Here is a 17,652-nt window from a genome sequence, read left to right on the forward strand (position 1 = left end):
AGGAAACCAGAAATGGGCTCCTCACATATCCCCATGTTGGGAGTCGGCACCACTAGGCTACCCAACCGCTTCACAACTTATGGACTCTGCAAGAAGCAGGATCCATTCTACGTTTCCCACTATATGGCGAGCATGTTAGCCAAACATCAAAAAAACATTTCATTCAGACCAATTTAGACGTCTCATCTTCCCTTCATGTAGAGCAGTATTCCAGCAGCTCCAGGCGTCGGTGTCAACATTTCCCTCTTCCTTTCTGCATAGGCATCGGAATTTCTGCTCGGATTGGCAAAGTGAAAAATCGGTAATTTGGTCAAGAAGGTTAGCTTAAGCCTACGTTTAGCTTAGCTTATCGGTTATTTGATATCGTTCAATAATAATCAAAAAGCCAATTCTCTTCCCCTGATTTAGCCTCTTGAATTAGAAATAAAGGAGACCATTGAGACCGCCTCATCTGTTTCATATTTAGATCTATGCATAAAGATTCAGAGTGACAAAACACTCTCCACAAAACTGTATGACAAAAAGGATGACTTCAACTTCCCAATCGTCAACTCGGCAGAATTCCTTCTCAGTTAGCATATCGGTGTTATATGTGACATTATTTCTTTCGTATACCAAGTTCTTAGATCAAACAGTTAAGCTAGTGATTATTACAAATTCTGGTTGTCACACATGAGGCCTACAAACTTTTCATGTAGGGCAGCCAGGGTTTGGAATACAGCTGGCTGGTAGAGAATGGGTTTATTCCTATTCTTTGTTTTCTTTTTCTTTTTCAATTTATGCATTCTGCCAATGAAATTATCACGAACTTACTTCAAAGACTAAAAGACATATCACAGGTTCTTCTTCTCCACAGGCCCATATTTTGGCATCTGCTTCGAGAGCACCCATATCTATTTCAAAGTTGTGATCTCAATTAATAGCTGATTGTTCACGATAATTTAGACCATATTTGAACAATGGATGAAGGATGTTTTTGCCAACAATAGTAATATCATTTGTGATTACATGACCAAGAGCTTGGCAGCAGTATGAAGACACTTGGCAGCCATAAGTAGTTGAACTTACATCATGCGTTACTGAGTCCACCTTCTGCAACACGTTACTAGAATTAAAATAGTATTTGTACTGGAGAACATTTACCGATTTTATAGTGCTAGCCCACTGAAATATCATGCCGCAGTTTACCATGAATACCCCACTCAGACACAGTATACTGACACCGAGCCGAATCGAACCCCGACCTTCCCCTGAAGGTTGATGCTCAGCCACAAGACCACGGAGGACGTCTCATCGAACAGGAGGTAGAAACAAGAATGAAAACGTCAAAACGTATGTGTGTAATTATTATTATGTTCCTTTCTCATATCGCTCTATTGTAATGTGTTGTTTATTTGTATAGTTATTACTGTGGAAAGAGAAATGGACTTTTGAAATTCAAATGAAATCTACCTTTGTAGATTCATGGTTGGCGAATCCGTGAAACAAATAATAAAGATAGAAGTGCCGTTCTGTCTGAGTTCATGAATCTACCAGCAACACCTACGTGGTTGACAGCATTAACGAGAGCTTCATTTAACGCCTACATGTATTGATTTTATTTCCACTGGACAGTGATTTTGACACTTCCTATGATGGAATTCGGGGTATTGGGATACACATAGCAGGAACAGAGGCTGCTACACATATTGCGCAAAATGAAGAACAAGATATCAGAGTCAAGTCCCCGTTTCGCTGACTGTGTCAACATGCATGGTCTTAATACACTACTGAAGGCTGACTCAGGGTGGTGTCGCAAGCTTGTGTGGGTGTGGATTTTGATCGCGGCCCTCGCCTTTACGTCCTACAACATCTCTACACAGATCATTCTCTACCTTAGCAAGCCTATACGTGTCAATTACGACATCCTGAGAGGTAGAGTTCTCCCCTTCCCCACCGTCACCATCTGTAACATCAACTTCATTCGACTTCAGGAAGCAAAACATGAACATATCGTGCCGATGGTTAAGAAAATGAAGCAATTTGGATTTGAGAACCTAAATGACACGCCACCATCTTTTGACGAATTTGACTTCTCTCAATTCCACTCGCAAAGGGCATGGGAGAATTATTATCAATTTAATGGACATAGGATTGAAGATCAAGTATTACAGGCAAGTACATGCACCTCAGTTTGCTTAATATTCACTGTCACATTTACTGTTTTTCAATTACAATTAGTATTCCCTTGTATTCATTATAAAACTTATTGTTGTTTTGTTGCTAATTTAGTGCATGCAATAAATGGTATGCCTGTGATACAAGGTACCAGATTGTTCCTTGGATCAATTATTACACGATTATTGTCAGTTAATGGGCGATTAATGGCCTAGTGGTAAAAGCTTTCGTTCGTCACACCCGAAGGCCGGGTTCGATTTCTCACATGTGAATACTATGCGAAGCCCATTTCTGATGTTCCACGCCTTGATATTGCTGGACTGTTGCTGAAAGAGACGTAAAACACAACTCACTCCAATGTTATCTGATGTTACTGAGAAACATGTGTAAACTATGGGAAGCCCATTTCTGATGTTCCACGCCTTGATATTGCTGGACTGTTGCTGAAAGAGACGTAAAACACAACTCACTCCAATGTTATCTGATGTTACTGAGAAACATGTGTAAACTATGGGAAGCCCATTTCTGATGTTCCACGCCTTGATATTGCTGGACTGTTGCTGAAAGAGACGTAAAACACAACTCACTCCAATGTTATCTGATGTTACTGAGAAACATGTGTAAACTATGGGAAGCCCATTTCTGATGTTCCACGCCTTGATATTGCTTGACTGTTGCTGAAAGAGACGTAAAATGTGTACACTATGTGAACTCCATTTCTGGTGTCCCACGCCTTGATATTGCTAGACTGTTGCTGAAAGAAACGTAAAACACAACTCACTCCAATGTTATCTGATGTTACTGAGAAACATGTGTAAACAATTGGAAGCCCATTTCTGATGTTCCACGCCTTGATATTGCTGGACTGTTGCTAAAAGAGACGTAAAATGTGTACACTATGTGAACTCCATTTCTGGTGTCCCACGCCTTGATATTGCTAGACTGTTGCTGAAAGAGACGTAAAACACAACTCACTCCAATGTTATCTGATGTTACTGAGAAACATGTGTAAACTATGGGAAGCCCATTTCTGGTGTCCCACGCCTTGATATTGCTGGACTGTTGCTGAAAGAGACGTAAAACACAACTCACTCCAATGTTATCTGATGTTACTGAGAAACATGTGTAAACTATGGGAAGCCCATTTCTGATGTTCCACGCCTTGATATTGCTGGACTGTTGCTGAAAGAGACGTAAAATGTGTACACTATGTGAACTCCATTTCTGATGTTCCACGCCTTGATATTGCTGGACTGTTGCTGAAAGAGACGTAAAACACAACTCACTCCAATGTTATCTGATGTTACTGAGAAACATGTGTAAACTATGGGAAGCCCATTTCTGATGTTCCACGCCTTGATATTGCTGGACTGTTGCTGAAAGAGACGTAAAACACAACTCACTCCAATGTTATCTGATGTTACTGAGAAACATGTGTAAACTATGGGAAGCCCATTTCTGATGTTCCACGCCTTGATATTGCTAGACTGTTGCTGAAAGAAACGTAAAACACAACTCACTCCAATGTTATCTGATGTTACTGAGAAACATGTGTAAACTATGTGAAGCCCATTTCTGATGTTCCACGCCTTGATATTGCTGGACTGTTGCTGAAAGAGACGTAAAATGTGTACACTATGTGAACTCCATTTCTGGTGTCCCACGCCTTGATATTGCTAGACTGTTGCTGAAAGAGACGTAAAACACAACTCACTCCAATGTTATCTGATATTACTGAGAAACATGTGTAAACTATGTGAAGCCCATTTCTGATGTTCCACGCCTTGATATTGCTGGACTGTTGCTGAAAGAGACGTAAAACACAACTCACTCCAATGTTATCTGATGTTACTGAGAACCTGAAATTCTGAACTTGCTCATGGAAAATACCTGTGTGAAATTTAGGTATAGGGCATTTAGGAAAGAAGTAGACATCCCCATGGACACAAATTGTGCTCCGCTCCTTACTGATCTGTTTCGTTCTGCATACGATTAGGAAATTCTGCTCGGATTGTCAAATCCATAAGACGAGAGTTTGGCCAAAAAGTATAACTTGGAGTATATCGATGGTCTGATATTGAATTCAATCACAGTCAAATAGCCAATTCCCAACGGAATTTGAAATAAGAGAGATGTTTCACATGTTCTCATGTTGTTGTTTTTCGGGTTAACAATTTACTTGCTTTTTGCATGTGTTTGTGACGGATGCACATCTTTTCGCAATCACCTGGTATCTCTTTTACACAGTGATCCATAAAACACATGCTCATAATATAGCAGGAATCGTACAATCGACTCTGCTATTGGCATAGACTTCTTATGAAAATGTAAAAGGTTTTGTTAGGATGACCTGATTTGGAGATGCGTGAATTGCATTTTAGAAATGTGGAGCTTCAATGAAAGGTACAATAATCTGTTATATATATCTCATCTCATCCCACGCGAGCTCGATTGGTGAGAGTTCAGGGGAGCGAGCCGGCCAGGGGATGACATTCACGTTGTTTTGTTGAAGAGAATCCTGAACAAGTCGAGAAATATGAGGCCGGGCGTTGTCATGTTGAAAGGTAATGCCTGGGCCATGACGACGCAGAAACGGTCGAACAACAGAGCCGATGATCTCGTCGCGGTAGCGCTCTCCATTGAGATTTCCCTCTACCACTATCAAACTGTCTTGCTGTAATCCCACCCAATACCATAACGCTGCCGCCCCCGAACCAATCTTCTTCCATGACACAATGATTCCACGTAACGTTCACTTCGACGTCGGTACTCGAATTCGTCCATCGCTGTGGCTGAGGTGAAAACGAGACTCGTCAGTGAATAGAACTTTTCCCCACTGCCGGGCTGTCCAGCGTAGACGCTGTTTGCACCACTGTAGACGTGCCTGACGGTGGTTTCCTACCAAAAAGGGGCGTCTGGCGGGTCTTCTGGCGACAATCCTTGCACATCTGAGGCGACGACGTACGGTTTGTGAAGATATTCGTCGAAGGCCAGGGATGCTTCTTGCAGTCACTGTTGCTGGCTGGAATCGATTTCGTAGGTGTTTTGTTCGCATCCAGTTGTCTTGTCGATTATTGGTTACGCGTGGCCTGCCACTCCGCGGATGGTCTCTGACTGCATTCGCCTGTTGCGAACGTTGCCATAAACACCAAATGGTGTTTCTGTGGTCGTTAAATTGTCTTGCAACGTCACGTTGACTCGATCCTGCTTCAAGCATACAAATGGCTCGCAGACGCTCATTTTCGGACAGGCGATACATTTCGTAATGTTGAATAATTGTGTAATTTTGTTGTTTTTCTGAGTGGTTGTTGTCAGCACGATGCTAAACAATGCACATGGAATCTCGTTAACACACGTGTTTTATACTCATTCTTGGGTAGTGAAATGCATGATACTTACATAAAAAGTAAACTTTTGCATGGAATGCATGCTTTTCTGTAGCAGTTGCGTTTTTGTGACTTGATTCCATATATGTACTACAATATTGAAAACCAAACTTCACTTGTTTGAAAAATACACTAAAATATTGGTGTCTCAGGAACTTTTGTTGTTGAGTATATATCAACGCTATATTTCTCGCCCCCAGGACTGACATATCAGGGCGCCTCACACACGGTGGGTTAATAAAACATTCACTCGGAACTCGAATGTTTTGCTTCCGCACCATTTGTATAGTGTCCCATCGTGTCGGCGCACATACTTGGGTGTGTGTTAACGTGTGGTTGATAATGATAAATCTGTCATTAGCGCTCACGTGTGTTGGTAAATGACCATGTGGTGAAGTAGTTTTAATTACATTTTTTTATAGATGTTTGTTTCGCCATCTGGAACGTTTTACGGACTGCCAGTGTCAATACAGAAAACGTGTTATACAATTTATAGAGGTAGAGCTTGATGTACTGTATCAAGGGTGTACTGTGGTATACCGTTAAATCAATACGTGATTGACAAACTGAGACTAATGCGTCCTATTCAACATCAAATTTGTATTCCGCTGGTCCACTAAATGTACATTTCATGTGTAAAGTGATGATGGTTGCTTCAACATAGTTGATACATTCGAGCTCCTGCTGTTTAGGCATTTCCTCACAGGACTATTGTGATAGTGCCCCTGCCCCTATCCTCTCCTGTCCCTGACCCAGCCCCTGTCCCTGCCCCTGTCCATACCTCTATCCCTGTCCTGTCCTCCCCTGCCCCTGTCCCAGCCCCTGTCCCTACCCCTTTCCTCTCCAGCCCTTGTCCCTGCCCCTACCCCTGTCCACTCGCACCCATGCCCATGCCCCTGTTCTTTCCTGCTCCTGACACTGCCCCTGTTAGTCCTGTCCTGCCTCTACCCCTGCCCCTGCCCCTGCCCTCTTCTACCCCTGCCCCTGCCCTTGCTCTCTTCTGCCCTGCCTTTATCCCTGTCTATACCCAACCTGCCCCTGCCCCTGTCCATAACCCTGCCTCTATTCCCTGCCCCTTTCCACTCCCACCCAAGCCCCAGCTCTCTTCTGCCCCGTACCCTATCCCTGCTCCTGCCCCTGCCCATACCCTGACCCTGACCCTGTTCATACTCCTGCCCCTTCCTGTCATGTCCTGTCCTCTCCTGCCTCTTTCCCTGCCCCTGTCCTCTACTAGCCCTGCCTCTTCCCCTGTTCTCTCCTGCCCCTGCCCCTATTCCTACCCCTGTCCTGTCCTGACCCTGCATCTGACCCTGTCCTGTCCTCTCCTACCCCTGTCCCTGTCCTCTCCTACCTCTACCCCTGCCCCTGTCCTCTCCTGCTCCTGTCCCTGCTCCTGTCCTCTCCTGCCCCTGCCCCTGTCCTCTCCTGGCCCTGCTCCTGTTCCTCCTGCTCCTGCCCCTGCCCCTGTCCCCTCCTGCCCCTGCCCCTGTCCCTGTCCTCTCCTGCCCCTGCTCCTGTCCTCTCCTACCCCTGCTCCTGTCCTCTCCTGCCCCTGCCCCTGTCCTCTCCTGTCCCTGCCCCTGCCCTGTGACGGCTGGGGTCTGTAATTAGTGTACAGCTTTACAACAGGAGATGGAAAGATGGAAAACAGTTTGTTAAGTTCTGATTTGAAAAGGTAAACCCATCTTCCCGAGGCAAGAGCGTTCATTGACTATAAAAGTCCAGTTTCTACCCTTGCCTAACTAGGCTGGAATTACTGGGCTCGATCGCAGCGCCACCAGTGGCTATTACCAGTTATATCCCTTTTAAGCCTCTCCTGTTGACCAATCAGATTCCATCTCTCGTATCACTTGCATTTGCTTCAAACAAAATGGCGGCGTCCAGTCAGGACGATCTGATCGATAATCAAGATCTATATTGTAATAAAACGGGTTTTACGTCGCGAAATGCATCAAATCACGTGAGCACCTTGATTAAAAACATGAACAGATTTGGAAAATCTCTGCTGACATCGAGTTGGCGGTGCACATGCTTTGCAAATCCTGCAATCGATCGAAATCTACACGACAGTTTACGAACCGCATTTCGATTTCGGTGCGCGATTTTGATTGGACTATGCATAGACTCGTTAGTCCAGCCAAAATGTAACTCCATAATACCAGCCTAGTTCGGCAAGGGTGGAAACTGGACTTCCTCGGGAAGATGAGGTAAACCGTGAAGGTTAAGGGATGGATCAAATCAAAATTTCTTTACACATCACTGTTGGGGAAGTTGTACGTTTTCCCTTCTGTGTGTATGTTTTCCATGATTACTAATCCGGACTTTTTTCACCTGTGGAGATTTACGATTCCAAGGAAGAAAATATATCTATTCACTATTTCTTCACAAAAGCTTTACCACATTGGCATTGATCTAGTGGCAAGGAGGAGGATCATTTCACTGAATCGATTTCCATTGAAACAAATGGATTTTGTTGATTTAACTCTTTTCAATTTTTAGTGTCGATGGGAAGTCGGCGATTGTGGCCTGGAGAATTTCACTACCACCTTTACTGACTTTGGATTGTGCTTTGTATTTAACGGTAAGAACCGTGTGTGTGTGTGTGTGTGTGTGTGTGTGTGTGTGTGTGTGTGTGTGTCTGTCTGTCTGTCTGTCTGTCTGTCTGTCTGTGCGTGCGTGCGTAAAAATCAGAAATCAGATAATCAGAAATGGTAATTAGATTGGTAAAGAGAAGCTCGGAAGCGAAACACAAGCAATCAAAAGTGTTAGGTAATGTCAAATACGATGATCATTTTATGAATAATAGGAAAAATTGGCATTTGCAAAGAAGGTAAAGAAGCTTTATTCGCCATCGACTTCAAGGACTGTAACTGGGGATAGATAGAAGCGTTATAAGTATGGTAACTGTCAGGAATAGGATTGACAGATCAACACGTACGTGTCTTAGTAACGTTGTACCCATGTCACAGTTAAATGTTCAACAGTGTAAGTCAGTATCTATTGTAGCCACCACGTTCACGGGTGACATCCGCAGGACGTCTCCTCATGCTGGAAATCAGACGTCTGCCATTGTCAATGCAATTCTTGGAAATTGTGAACTGGAGGGTTCCCGGCTCTAGCCCTTCGGGACAATAGATGCTCGATCCCATTGATGCTTTATTGGATTTTGGCCTGAGCTTCGAGGAGGCCACAGCAAAGTCTCAATGGCCTTGTTCTGGAGATAGTCAGTCAGCTCGTGCTCGGTTGGGTCGCGTATTTTCGTCCATTAAGACAGAGCGCGTGGCAAGTGCACGGTTATCAAAATGAGGCACAAAGCCCTCCAATATGTTATCTTGGTACCTTTGTCCATTACTGTCCCCTCAAAGGAGCCACATCCCCATTCCATCACTGAGCCATCACCACAAGTCACTGTTTCCTGGATGTTGTGTTGATGATCCCCTTTGCCCGCAGACACGAGTTCTAGCATCAATGTGGTGCAGTACAAACCGACTCTCGTCAACCCAATGAATAATCCTCCATGACGCCAAGTTCCAGTGTGCTCGAGCCTGACACCAGGCGAAACGGTCCCGCATGTGTTGAGATGAGAGGAGCCGACGTTTTATTGGTCTCCTGGCCCTTGATCCTGCTGCATTCAGTGGAAGCTTGATGGTGATGAGGGACACTCTGTTGTGGGTATGCCAGTGATGACGAAGAACAGTGCAAGTTGAAGTTGGCAGCCGTTTTGCCTGGCGTGCAAGGACCTTGTCCTCTCTGGTACTGGCCTTCCTGATCTTGGCAAGCCCCTCACATGTCCAGGCAATCTGTATTTTCTTATGAGTCAACTTATTACACTATGGTTACTGTTCAACACCGTGGCTACCAGTTTGTGTATGCCAATGATTTGCCATCTTTGACTTTCGGGGATAGTATGCTGAGGCATTTCATTTACAATCGTGCCAATGACAGACGTTTTACATGGTCCGAATTTTCATTTAAAAATGAGAGCAGTAAAGGCGCATGAACGTTCTCTCATCTCACACAGAGACCACTCAGGATACGGCTCGCGTAAACGCGCCTACAAGAATGTGTAGTTAAGATGGCGGCCATTCTACAAGCAGATGATGTGTCAAAACACGGTGTAACATTTGAAAATCTCTGAACACTGAAAATGAACTCGGAATTACACTTCAAATTTATTGGTGCAATATTTTTGCCGAGGAGTATATTAGTGTTGACGTCCCGTACCTGAAAGTGTGTGTAATGTCAACGTCGCGTACCTGAAAGTGTATGTAATGTTGACGTCAAGTACCTGAAAGCATTTGAATGTTGACGTCAAGTACCTGAAAGCATTTGAATGTTGACGTCAAGTACCTGAAAGTGTATGTAATGTTGACGTCACGTATCTGAAAGCATTTGAATGTTGACGTCACGTACCTGAAAGTGTATGTAATGTTGACGTCGCGTACCTGAAAGCATATGTAATGTTGACGTCAAGTACCTGAAAGCATTTGAATGTTGACGTCGCGTACCTGTAAGTGTATGTAATGTTGACGTCGCGTATCTGAAAGTGTATGTAATTTTGACGTCGCGTACCTGAAAGTGTATGTAATGTTGACGTCAAGTACCTGAAAGTGTATGTAATGTTGACGTCAAGTACCTGAAAGCATATGTAATGTTGACGTCAAGTACCTGAAAGCATTTGAATGTTGACGTCAAGTACCTGAAAGCATTTGAATGTTGACGTCAAGTACCTGAAAGTGTATGTAATGTTGACGTCACGTATCTGAAAGCATTTGAATGTTGACGTCACGTACCTGAAAGTGTATGTAATGTTGACGTCGCGTACCTGAAAGTGTATGTAATGTTGACGTCAAGTACCTGAAAGCATTTGAATGTTGACGTCAAGTACCTGAAAGTTTATGTAATGTTGATCTCGCGTACCTGAAAGTGTATGTAATGTTGACGTCAAGTACCTGAAAGTGTTTGTAATGTTGACGTTGTAAAGTTGACGTCGCGTACCTGAAAGTGTATGTAATGTTGACGTCACGTATCTGAAAGCATTTGAATGTTGACGTCGCGTACCTGAAAGTGTATGTAATGTTGACGTCGCGTACCTGAAAGTGTATGTAATGTTGACGTCACGTACCTGAAAGTGTATGTAATGTGACGTCGCGTACCTGAAAGTGTATGTAATGTTGACGTTGTAAAGTTGACGTCGCGTACCTGTAAGTGTATGTAATGTTGACGTTGTAAAGTTGACGTCAAGTACCTGTAAGTGTATGTAATGTTGACGTTGTAAAGATGACGTCGCGTACCTGTAAGTGTATGTAATGTTGACGTCGCGTACCTGAAAGTGTATGTAATGTTGACGTCAAGTACCTGATAGTGTATGTAATGTTGACGTCGCGTACCTGAAAGTGTATGTAATGTTGACGTCACGTACCTGAAAGTGTATGTAATGTTGACGTCACGTATCTGAAAGTGTATGTAATGTTGACGTCACGTACATGCAGGTGACGGAAGGCTGGCGGCACGGAACTCCGGACGTGACTACGGCCTGCGGTTGTCCCTTCACACTCAGCAGGAGGAGTACCTGCGAAGTTTTGCAGATCACTATGGAGCCGGCTTTAAGGTAACAGCTCAGGATGACAACCCTCTATGCAAGGCAAGGTGAGGTGAGGTTAACGTCAAGTCCAAGTTTATTGCACTCATATAACGACATGCATGCACGTTTGTGTGCCCGCTTGTACTTGCGATGACTAATGTCGATATTTTTAGTGATAGCCCACTGTGATACCATGCCGCAGTTTAACATGAAAACCCAGCTCAGACACAGGATACTTACTCCGAGCAACCAGTTCTTGTTTTATCCCCTTAATGCCGAGCGCCAGGCAGGGTAACACCAATACCATCTTTTAACGTCTGGCGGTCCTGGTGGTTACCACTTTGGTGTGACCGCCTCCGTGGTCTAGTGGTAGAGCGTCCCCCGGAGAGAAGAAGGTCCGGGCTTCGATACCCGGCCGCGCCTTACCAAAAGACGTTAAAAGATGGTACTTGTTGTAACCCTGTCTGGCGCTCGGCATTAAGGGGATAAGACAAGGACTGGTCGGCTTGGATTCAGTGTTGTCTGATTGGGGTATTCGTGTTTATCTGCAGCATGGTATCCCAGTGAGCTAGCACTATAAATCGGCATCAGTCCGGACTTGTACAAGCAGCCACACACACGTGCAATAAAAGTGCAATAATTTTGGACGCGACCTTAAACCCCATTTCAACTCACCTCACCTTACCACTTTGGTGAAACAATCCACCAAATCGCAATCGGAATCCAAGCATCGCTACTTGGGTTCATGAACTGTGATTTTAACATGATTGAAGAGGACATTCTTTTTAAAATACAGGGTTATGTTCAAAGAAGGTATCGCATTCCTCAGTTGCCAGGGTTTCCCAGCTTATGATCCTTGGTTTGTCAGCACCATGTCCGTGATTGTGGCGAACGTCTACGACCTGGTGACTTTAGACTTCCTTCCAACACCAAGCTGACGGATGCCAGAGAAACAATGATGTGTCCCCATTTACTCCCGGACTCAATGAAGTAACAATGTATTAAGACTCTGGAAAACAACATGTACACAGCCATATAGGGTATCAGTAAACCTCACCTTCTCTATTAATTAGTTCACCATGCAGTTCTCAATGTTCATACGTTCTCGAATGTTCTGAACGGCAATTTCGTGTGATATATTTAAATATTTATGGTGTTTTACTCGTGTCTCCATGCAAACGTGATGCCACTCGTGTATCAATACATAGAGGTTGTCACCTCGCCAAGGCTCGCTAAATACAATGTTTATTCCTAATGCAAGATATTTACCACCGCAAACACACAAGCTTGATAACCTCTTTATCATATAATGTCATTCTGTATTCTGTGCTTCAAAATCGCTTTCCCTCCCTCACAAACATTACCGAAACATTGCGAGTTTTCCTGGAATGCGCGCATTAATATTTATTACGTCACAGGGTAAGTGAGGTGTAAGTCGGACAGTGACAGTAGCCAATATAGTTCCAACTGAAATCTGTTTCTTATACAGTGGCGAAGCAACATATACGCAAAACAACAGTTGTTTTTAATTGCCTTTCGCGGCAATCCATTGGTCTGTCCGCTAGAGTAACTGCCCTTTGTCAAAGGGAAGCTACTCTAACCCTAGTCTATGAGACGTCACGGCCACTGTCAGACGTTGTTGATTGTCGGTCTGTCCTGTCATAACGTTAAGAAGTGTTGTCAGATGTACACACGGAGACAAAACGAAACAAGGTAACAATTCAAACATATTTCAGCCAAATCCAACTATTTTGATTTGTGGAAAAGGTTTCAAGCCGCAGAGGTCTACAAGCACAGATATGGCTTCTGATCCCGCTTGGCTAGGCCTCGTGCCCTCGCAAAATTGTTTCGAAATATATATCTCCAAAGTTGCCAAAACTTATAAATGTCTTAGCTACATCACAGTTAGACACTGATTTTCAGTATATTAGACTGTCCTTTTGATAATGATAGCAATTATCCTAGTACAGTAAACTACGGTTATAACGAACTCAAAGGGACTACTAATTTTAGTTCGCTATAACCGTAGTTCGTTTTAAGTCTAGATACAGCATGACTACCGCAAGTAGTCGAGTCCAAAAAGTAAGTTCGTTTTATCAGTCAGTTCGTTATAAGCGTGTTCGTTATAACCGTAGTTTACTGTAGTCTATCCAGATTCCCGATGGTTAATTCTGACTCGATCGCCGAGTGACGAGGGCGACGCCATGTTTGTATATAAACAGGGAAAGAAGTCCCTACTTGACATTTGATATTTGCATCTCTATCCGCATATGACCCCAACGGATATCGTGTTTATCCGTTGGCTTTATCCTGCTGAGAAACCTACCCATTATATGATAGATACATATATATGTGGTGTCACTCGTAGGCGTGTGCCTCCAAGATGACGGGGGAGGGTGTGGAGTTCTTTCCTCCTCCTCCTCCCGTCCTCCTCCTCCTCACTCTGCTTGCCAACACCCTGATGCCCCTTATGTCCTAACTTGCTTCAGTGGAGGGTTTTGCGTGCGCGTCTTTTATTGAAGTTAAGGATTTTACGTGCGGTTCTCCTACTCCTCGCACGCCTCCCGGAACCGGGCGTGATGCCATCTTGGAGGCATGCGCACGCCCTCCCAGAACCGGACGTGACGTCATTTTGAATGCGCACGCATTACCCAGCATGCCCTTCTTCGCGCATCCAAGATGGCGGCACTTCCGGTAGGCGAGATAATTCCCGCTGGCTTGGATACTTATGCGCTGTCCTATACTACTCTTTTTAGAAGAGACTAACGGGATCGGGTTTCAGGTTCGCTGACTTGGTTGATGCATGTCATCGTATACCATTTGCTTAGATCGATGCTCATGATGTCAATCACTGAATTGTCTGGTCCAGACTCGATTATTTACAGACCGCAGTCAAATAGCGGGAATATTGCTGAGTGCGGCGTGAAACATCAAACAAACAAACAAACAAACAGAATCCTAACCTCTGAGCGTCTCCCCCAGGTTGCTGTACACCCTTACGGGCTGCCGCCAATCCTCTCCGACAAGGGCATCTCAGTTGGACCTGGCTTCCACACTTCACTGGCCGTCGACATCTCCAAGGTATACAACAGCTTTTGTGATTACGATTCATTTTTGTCTATTGCGGGTACCACACGATGGAGGGGCAAGATATAACCAAGAAATGTCTTACAAAGCATAAAATGTATTCACGTATTCACATTGATACCTCTTCTATCCCTGAAGTAAAAATGTGGTCAATTCAGATCATAAAGTTATTCTGATCGATGTGCAATATGTTTGGTGAATTTGGTGCATTTTATCGGGAAATCCGCATTATCGTTCGTTCCCTGAAAATATTGATTGATATTCTCATCGCTGAAGGTTTGCCGACGATGTTGACACTGATTATAGATATTTTGCAATAGCACCACCTATATTACCTACATCAACTAACGGGGCGGTCGGGTAGCCTAGTGGTTAAAACGTTCGTTCGTCACGCCGAGTTCGATTCCCGACATGGGTACAATGTGTGAAGCCCATTTCTGGTGTCCCCAGATATTGCTGAAATATTGCTAAAAGCGGCGTAAAACCATACTCACTCGTTCACTCACTGACACACGGAAACATTGTCGTGTGATACAAGCCATAAACGTTGATGTTTTTCTGTTGCGAGACGCATCATCTAACCAGAACATTGTAATTGTTTTTCAGTTGAAAAATGCAGACCAGTCCGTGAGCAATTGTGGATCTAAGGAGCTGAAGCATTACAAAGACACACCCTACTCCACCCAGGCATGTAGACAGGAGTGTCTCAGTGACTACGTGGTGGGCAAGTGTGGGTGTAAGGAAATCTTCATGAAGCGAAATGACACCCTTATCTGTGACCCACCGGAGCTGTTCTCGTGTGTCTACCCGAAGATTGACGACTACCTCAAGAACAGCGACAAGAACTGTGAGAAGACCTGTCCTGATCCCTGCTCAACCTTCATCTATGACACCACTCCATCATCAGCGCCCCTTTCGGACAACTTCCTCGATGAATACTCCCGTTTCAAGGGAGGTAACTCTACCTACTGGCGGAAGAACTTTGTTGAGCTTGAGATCTATCTAACGTCTATGTCTTATCAGTTCATTGAGAAGCGCCTGTCCTATACGCTGCTGGACCTGCTGTGTGACGTGGGGGGTGCCCTCGGGCTGCTTCTTGGGGCAAGCTTCCTCACAGTCCTGGAGATAATCGACTTCTACTTCGTGAGGGCCAGAGGTTGTGGTAGGGGCGGTAAGCCAGCTAAAACACACGTGAACAAGGTCCACGTCAAAGGCGTGCAAGGCTACTGATTAAATTATTGTGGATCATTTATACGATAAGTCTAGATCTGCTTTAATGAACGTTGACTTTTCAATATATATTTTCTTTTGTGTGGTTATGCTGTGACTAACTGTCCGCCTTATAGCCAGTTGTCCCTTGGGATACCAGTGTCTCAAATATAGAATTGCATCATTTCGTTGTATTAAGTCGCTGTTGAAGTTGTATTGTAGTCCATATAAAGATATTGTAATGAAAAGAGTAACAAGTTTGTTAATAGTAAAAGATACGAAACGTTATTATGAGGTATCACATTGATTAATGTAACCAATGCAAGTTTGACTAAGTCATGATCCACGCCACGTTTGATCTGTTCCACAGTACCAGATAGCACATGTAAGGGAATACATGGGGAAACGTTCCACACAGACTGCTCGTATTCTCGTATCCAAAAGGGCCGTCGATCAGTGAGATATGTACGCCCTGTGTAGCTCTGTTCTAGGTCAAGGGGCGGTCGGGTAGCCTAGTGGCTAAAGCGTTCGCTCGTCACGCCGAAGACTCTGGTTCGATTCCCGACATGGGTACAATGTGTGGAGCCCTTTTCTGGTGTCCCCCGCCGTGATATTGCTGGAATATTGCTACAAGCGGCATAAAAACATATTCCCTCCCTCACTGTTCTAGGTCAAATTCTTTGGAAACACATAACATTGATTTCACCAATAATAATCACATGCGGGATTGAACACGAGTCTTCGACGTGACGATCTAACGCGTGAACGCTTGACAATTGAACTACCCCACCCTCGTCACAAATACAATAAAGCTGTAAACATGTCATAGCGACGGGTTCTTGCACCTTCTAACGTCATTCATGACATTGTCCGACCTTGGCTGTAAACACATGTCAGATGTGCTTGAACTAATTTATACATCTAGACATCATAACTTAGCATATGTTTGTGGCGGTTCTTTGTTGCGTATTTGTGTGCTGAATGTTGTCCGCACGGTCCAACTTAACAAGTCCCACAGGGAACGATACTTGCTGAAGCGCAAGTAAAATCCCAGACCTCCAGGCAGTACATGTAGCATCTCGAGCTTCAACACCTCACGGCTTGTTTGAAAACGTTTCCACTTAAGATACTGAATTCAAATTGTTCAAATGTAGATAGACGTATGTTTTGGTTATCGGACTTTATTGTACTAAGTATGCATACAAATACTAATTATTAGAACAATAACGTCGGCACATAGTTCACAAGAAACCGACTGTATTTTTTGTATGTTGTATTTACTTATTTGACGCAGATTTGAAATAAATGACATTTCACAGAAACTGCATTGCAGCAGAATGCAACTGGTCTTTGTGGAGTAATAAACCGCTCATGACAACAGTGCCATGTGAACACACCTACTAAAATAGGGACTCGGCTAATGGCAGCCCTAGAGAGCTGAAGAATTAAAGTGTACTGGCGTATAAATGGGTTAAATATTATGTTTTTATTTCCATTTTTGAAATTCAAATGCTGCCTTGCCATCTCACAAGGTTGGGTATTTCCAGTCCAAGTGTGACTATTATTTGTGATGCTTCGATCACTTGACTGCGATAATTCAAATATCGATAACAAGATATATATAAATACACACTGTTAAATACATAGCACACTAAAACACTATTCAACAATCAGGGCATTCTGACCTTCGTCGCGGTTTACTCTTTGACTGAAAACCAGGAGCTAAAACACCGTCATTCGAATAATGTTTAAATAGTTTAATTGAATATATTTTTTAAATTTCTGTGCACAGTAATACAGTAAATAATTAAAAGATAATGATGATCTGATGTTAACCTAACCATGACTTTTTCGTTTTAATAACATTGCTTGTGAATTGATTTACATGTCATGTATTAAAATAAATACACATTGATATGATAAAAGTTACTATGGGTATATTTTCTTTGGATGACAGTTCAATCAAAATTAATAGTGGTGCATGTTGAGAAGTCAGCATCACTGATTTGTCCTGTTGTCAATGCAGTGCTTCATTAAACACACACCGTGAACTAGACACCACTCAACCCCTGCTTCTGTCATTCCGTGCTATTTGCTTGTGCCGATTGTATAAATTATTCTCCAAGTTATAGAACCCTCACATACCATCTCAGGTGTACAAGAAGTTCGATACAATTGGTATGAACCAGTTGAAATTTAACAATCACATAATCAGGTGCCAACATAGCA

General features: G+C 43.6%; 2 protein-coding genes across 2 annotated transcripts; both read left to right on the forward strand.

Annotated features, from left to right (window-relative positions):
• Nucleotides 1-1,697: 1,697 nt before the first annotated feature.
• LOC125372229 (vegetative cell wall protein gp1-like) lies at nt 1,698-7,150 on the forward strand. The gene is made up of 2 exons (XM_048381460.1): nt 1,698-2,153; nt 6,236-7,150. Exons 1-2 carry the CDS (start codon nt 1,698-1,700, stop codon nt 7,148-7,150), a joined length of 1,371 nt encoding a protein of 456 aa, XP_048237417.1.
• A 25-nt stretch (nt 7,151-7,175) lies between these two features.
• On the forward strand, nt 7,176-16,627 carry LOC124134228 (acid-sensing ion channel 3-like). Its single transcript, XM_046498949.2, has 5 exons — nt 7,176-7,193; nt 8,043-8,124; nt 11,036-11,154; nt 14,110-14,208; nt 14,821-16,627. The coding sequence occupies exons 1-5, from the start codon at nt 7,176-7,178 to the stop codon at nt 15,442-15,444; spliced, it is 942 nt and encodes a 313-aa protein (XP_046354905.1). The 3' UTR covers nt 15,445-16,627.
• Nucleotides 16,628-17,652: the final 1,025 nt, after the last annotated feature.

Source organism: Haliotis rufescens, unplaced genomic scaffold, assembly GCF_023055435.1.
Source record: "Haliotis rufescens isolate VD_foot unplaced genomic scaffold, xgHalRufe1.0.p SCAF_1, whole genome shotgun sequence".
NCBI classification, from domain to species: Eukaryota; Metazoa; Mollusca; class Gastropoda; order Lepetellida; family Haliotidae; genus Haliotis; species Haliotis rufescens.

Excerpts from the sequence above, each read along its gene's own strand:
- LOC125372229 (XM_048381460.1), top strand. The coding sequence starts at position 1,698 with ATGAAGAACAAGATATCAGAGTCAAGTCCCCGTTTCGCTGACTGTGTC. Across the intron at positions 2,154-6,235 it reads TTGAAGATCAAGTATTACAG|GCATTTCCTCACAGGACTAT; the intron begins GCAAGTACATGC and ends CCTGCTGTTTAG.
- LOC124134228 (XM_046498949.2), top strand. Across the intron at positions 8,125-11,035 it reads ATTGTGCTTTGTATTTAACG|GTGACGGAAGGCTGGCGGCA; the intron begins GTAAGAACCGTG and ends ACGTACATGCAG. Across the intron at positions 11,155-14,109 it reads ACTATGGAGCCGGCTTTAAG|GTTGCTGTACACCCTTACGG; the intron begins GTAACAGCTCAG and ends CGTCTCCCCCAG.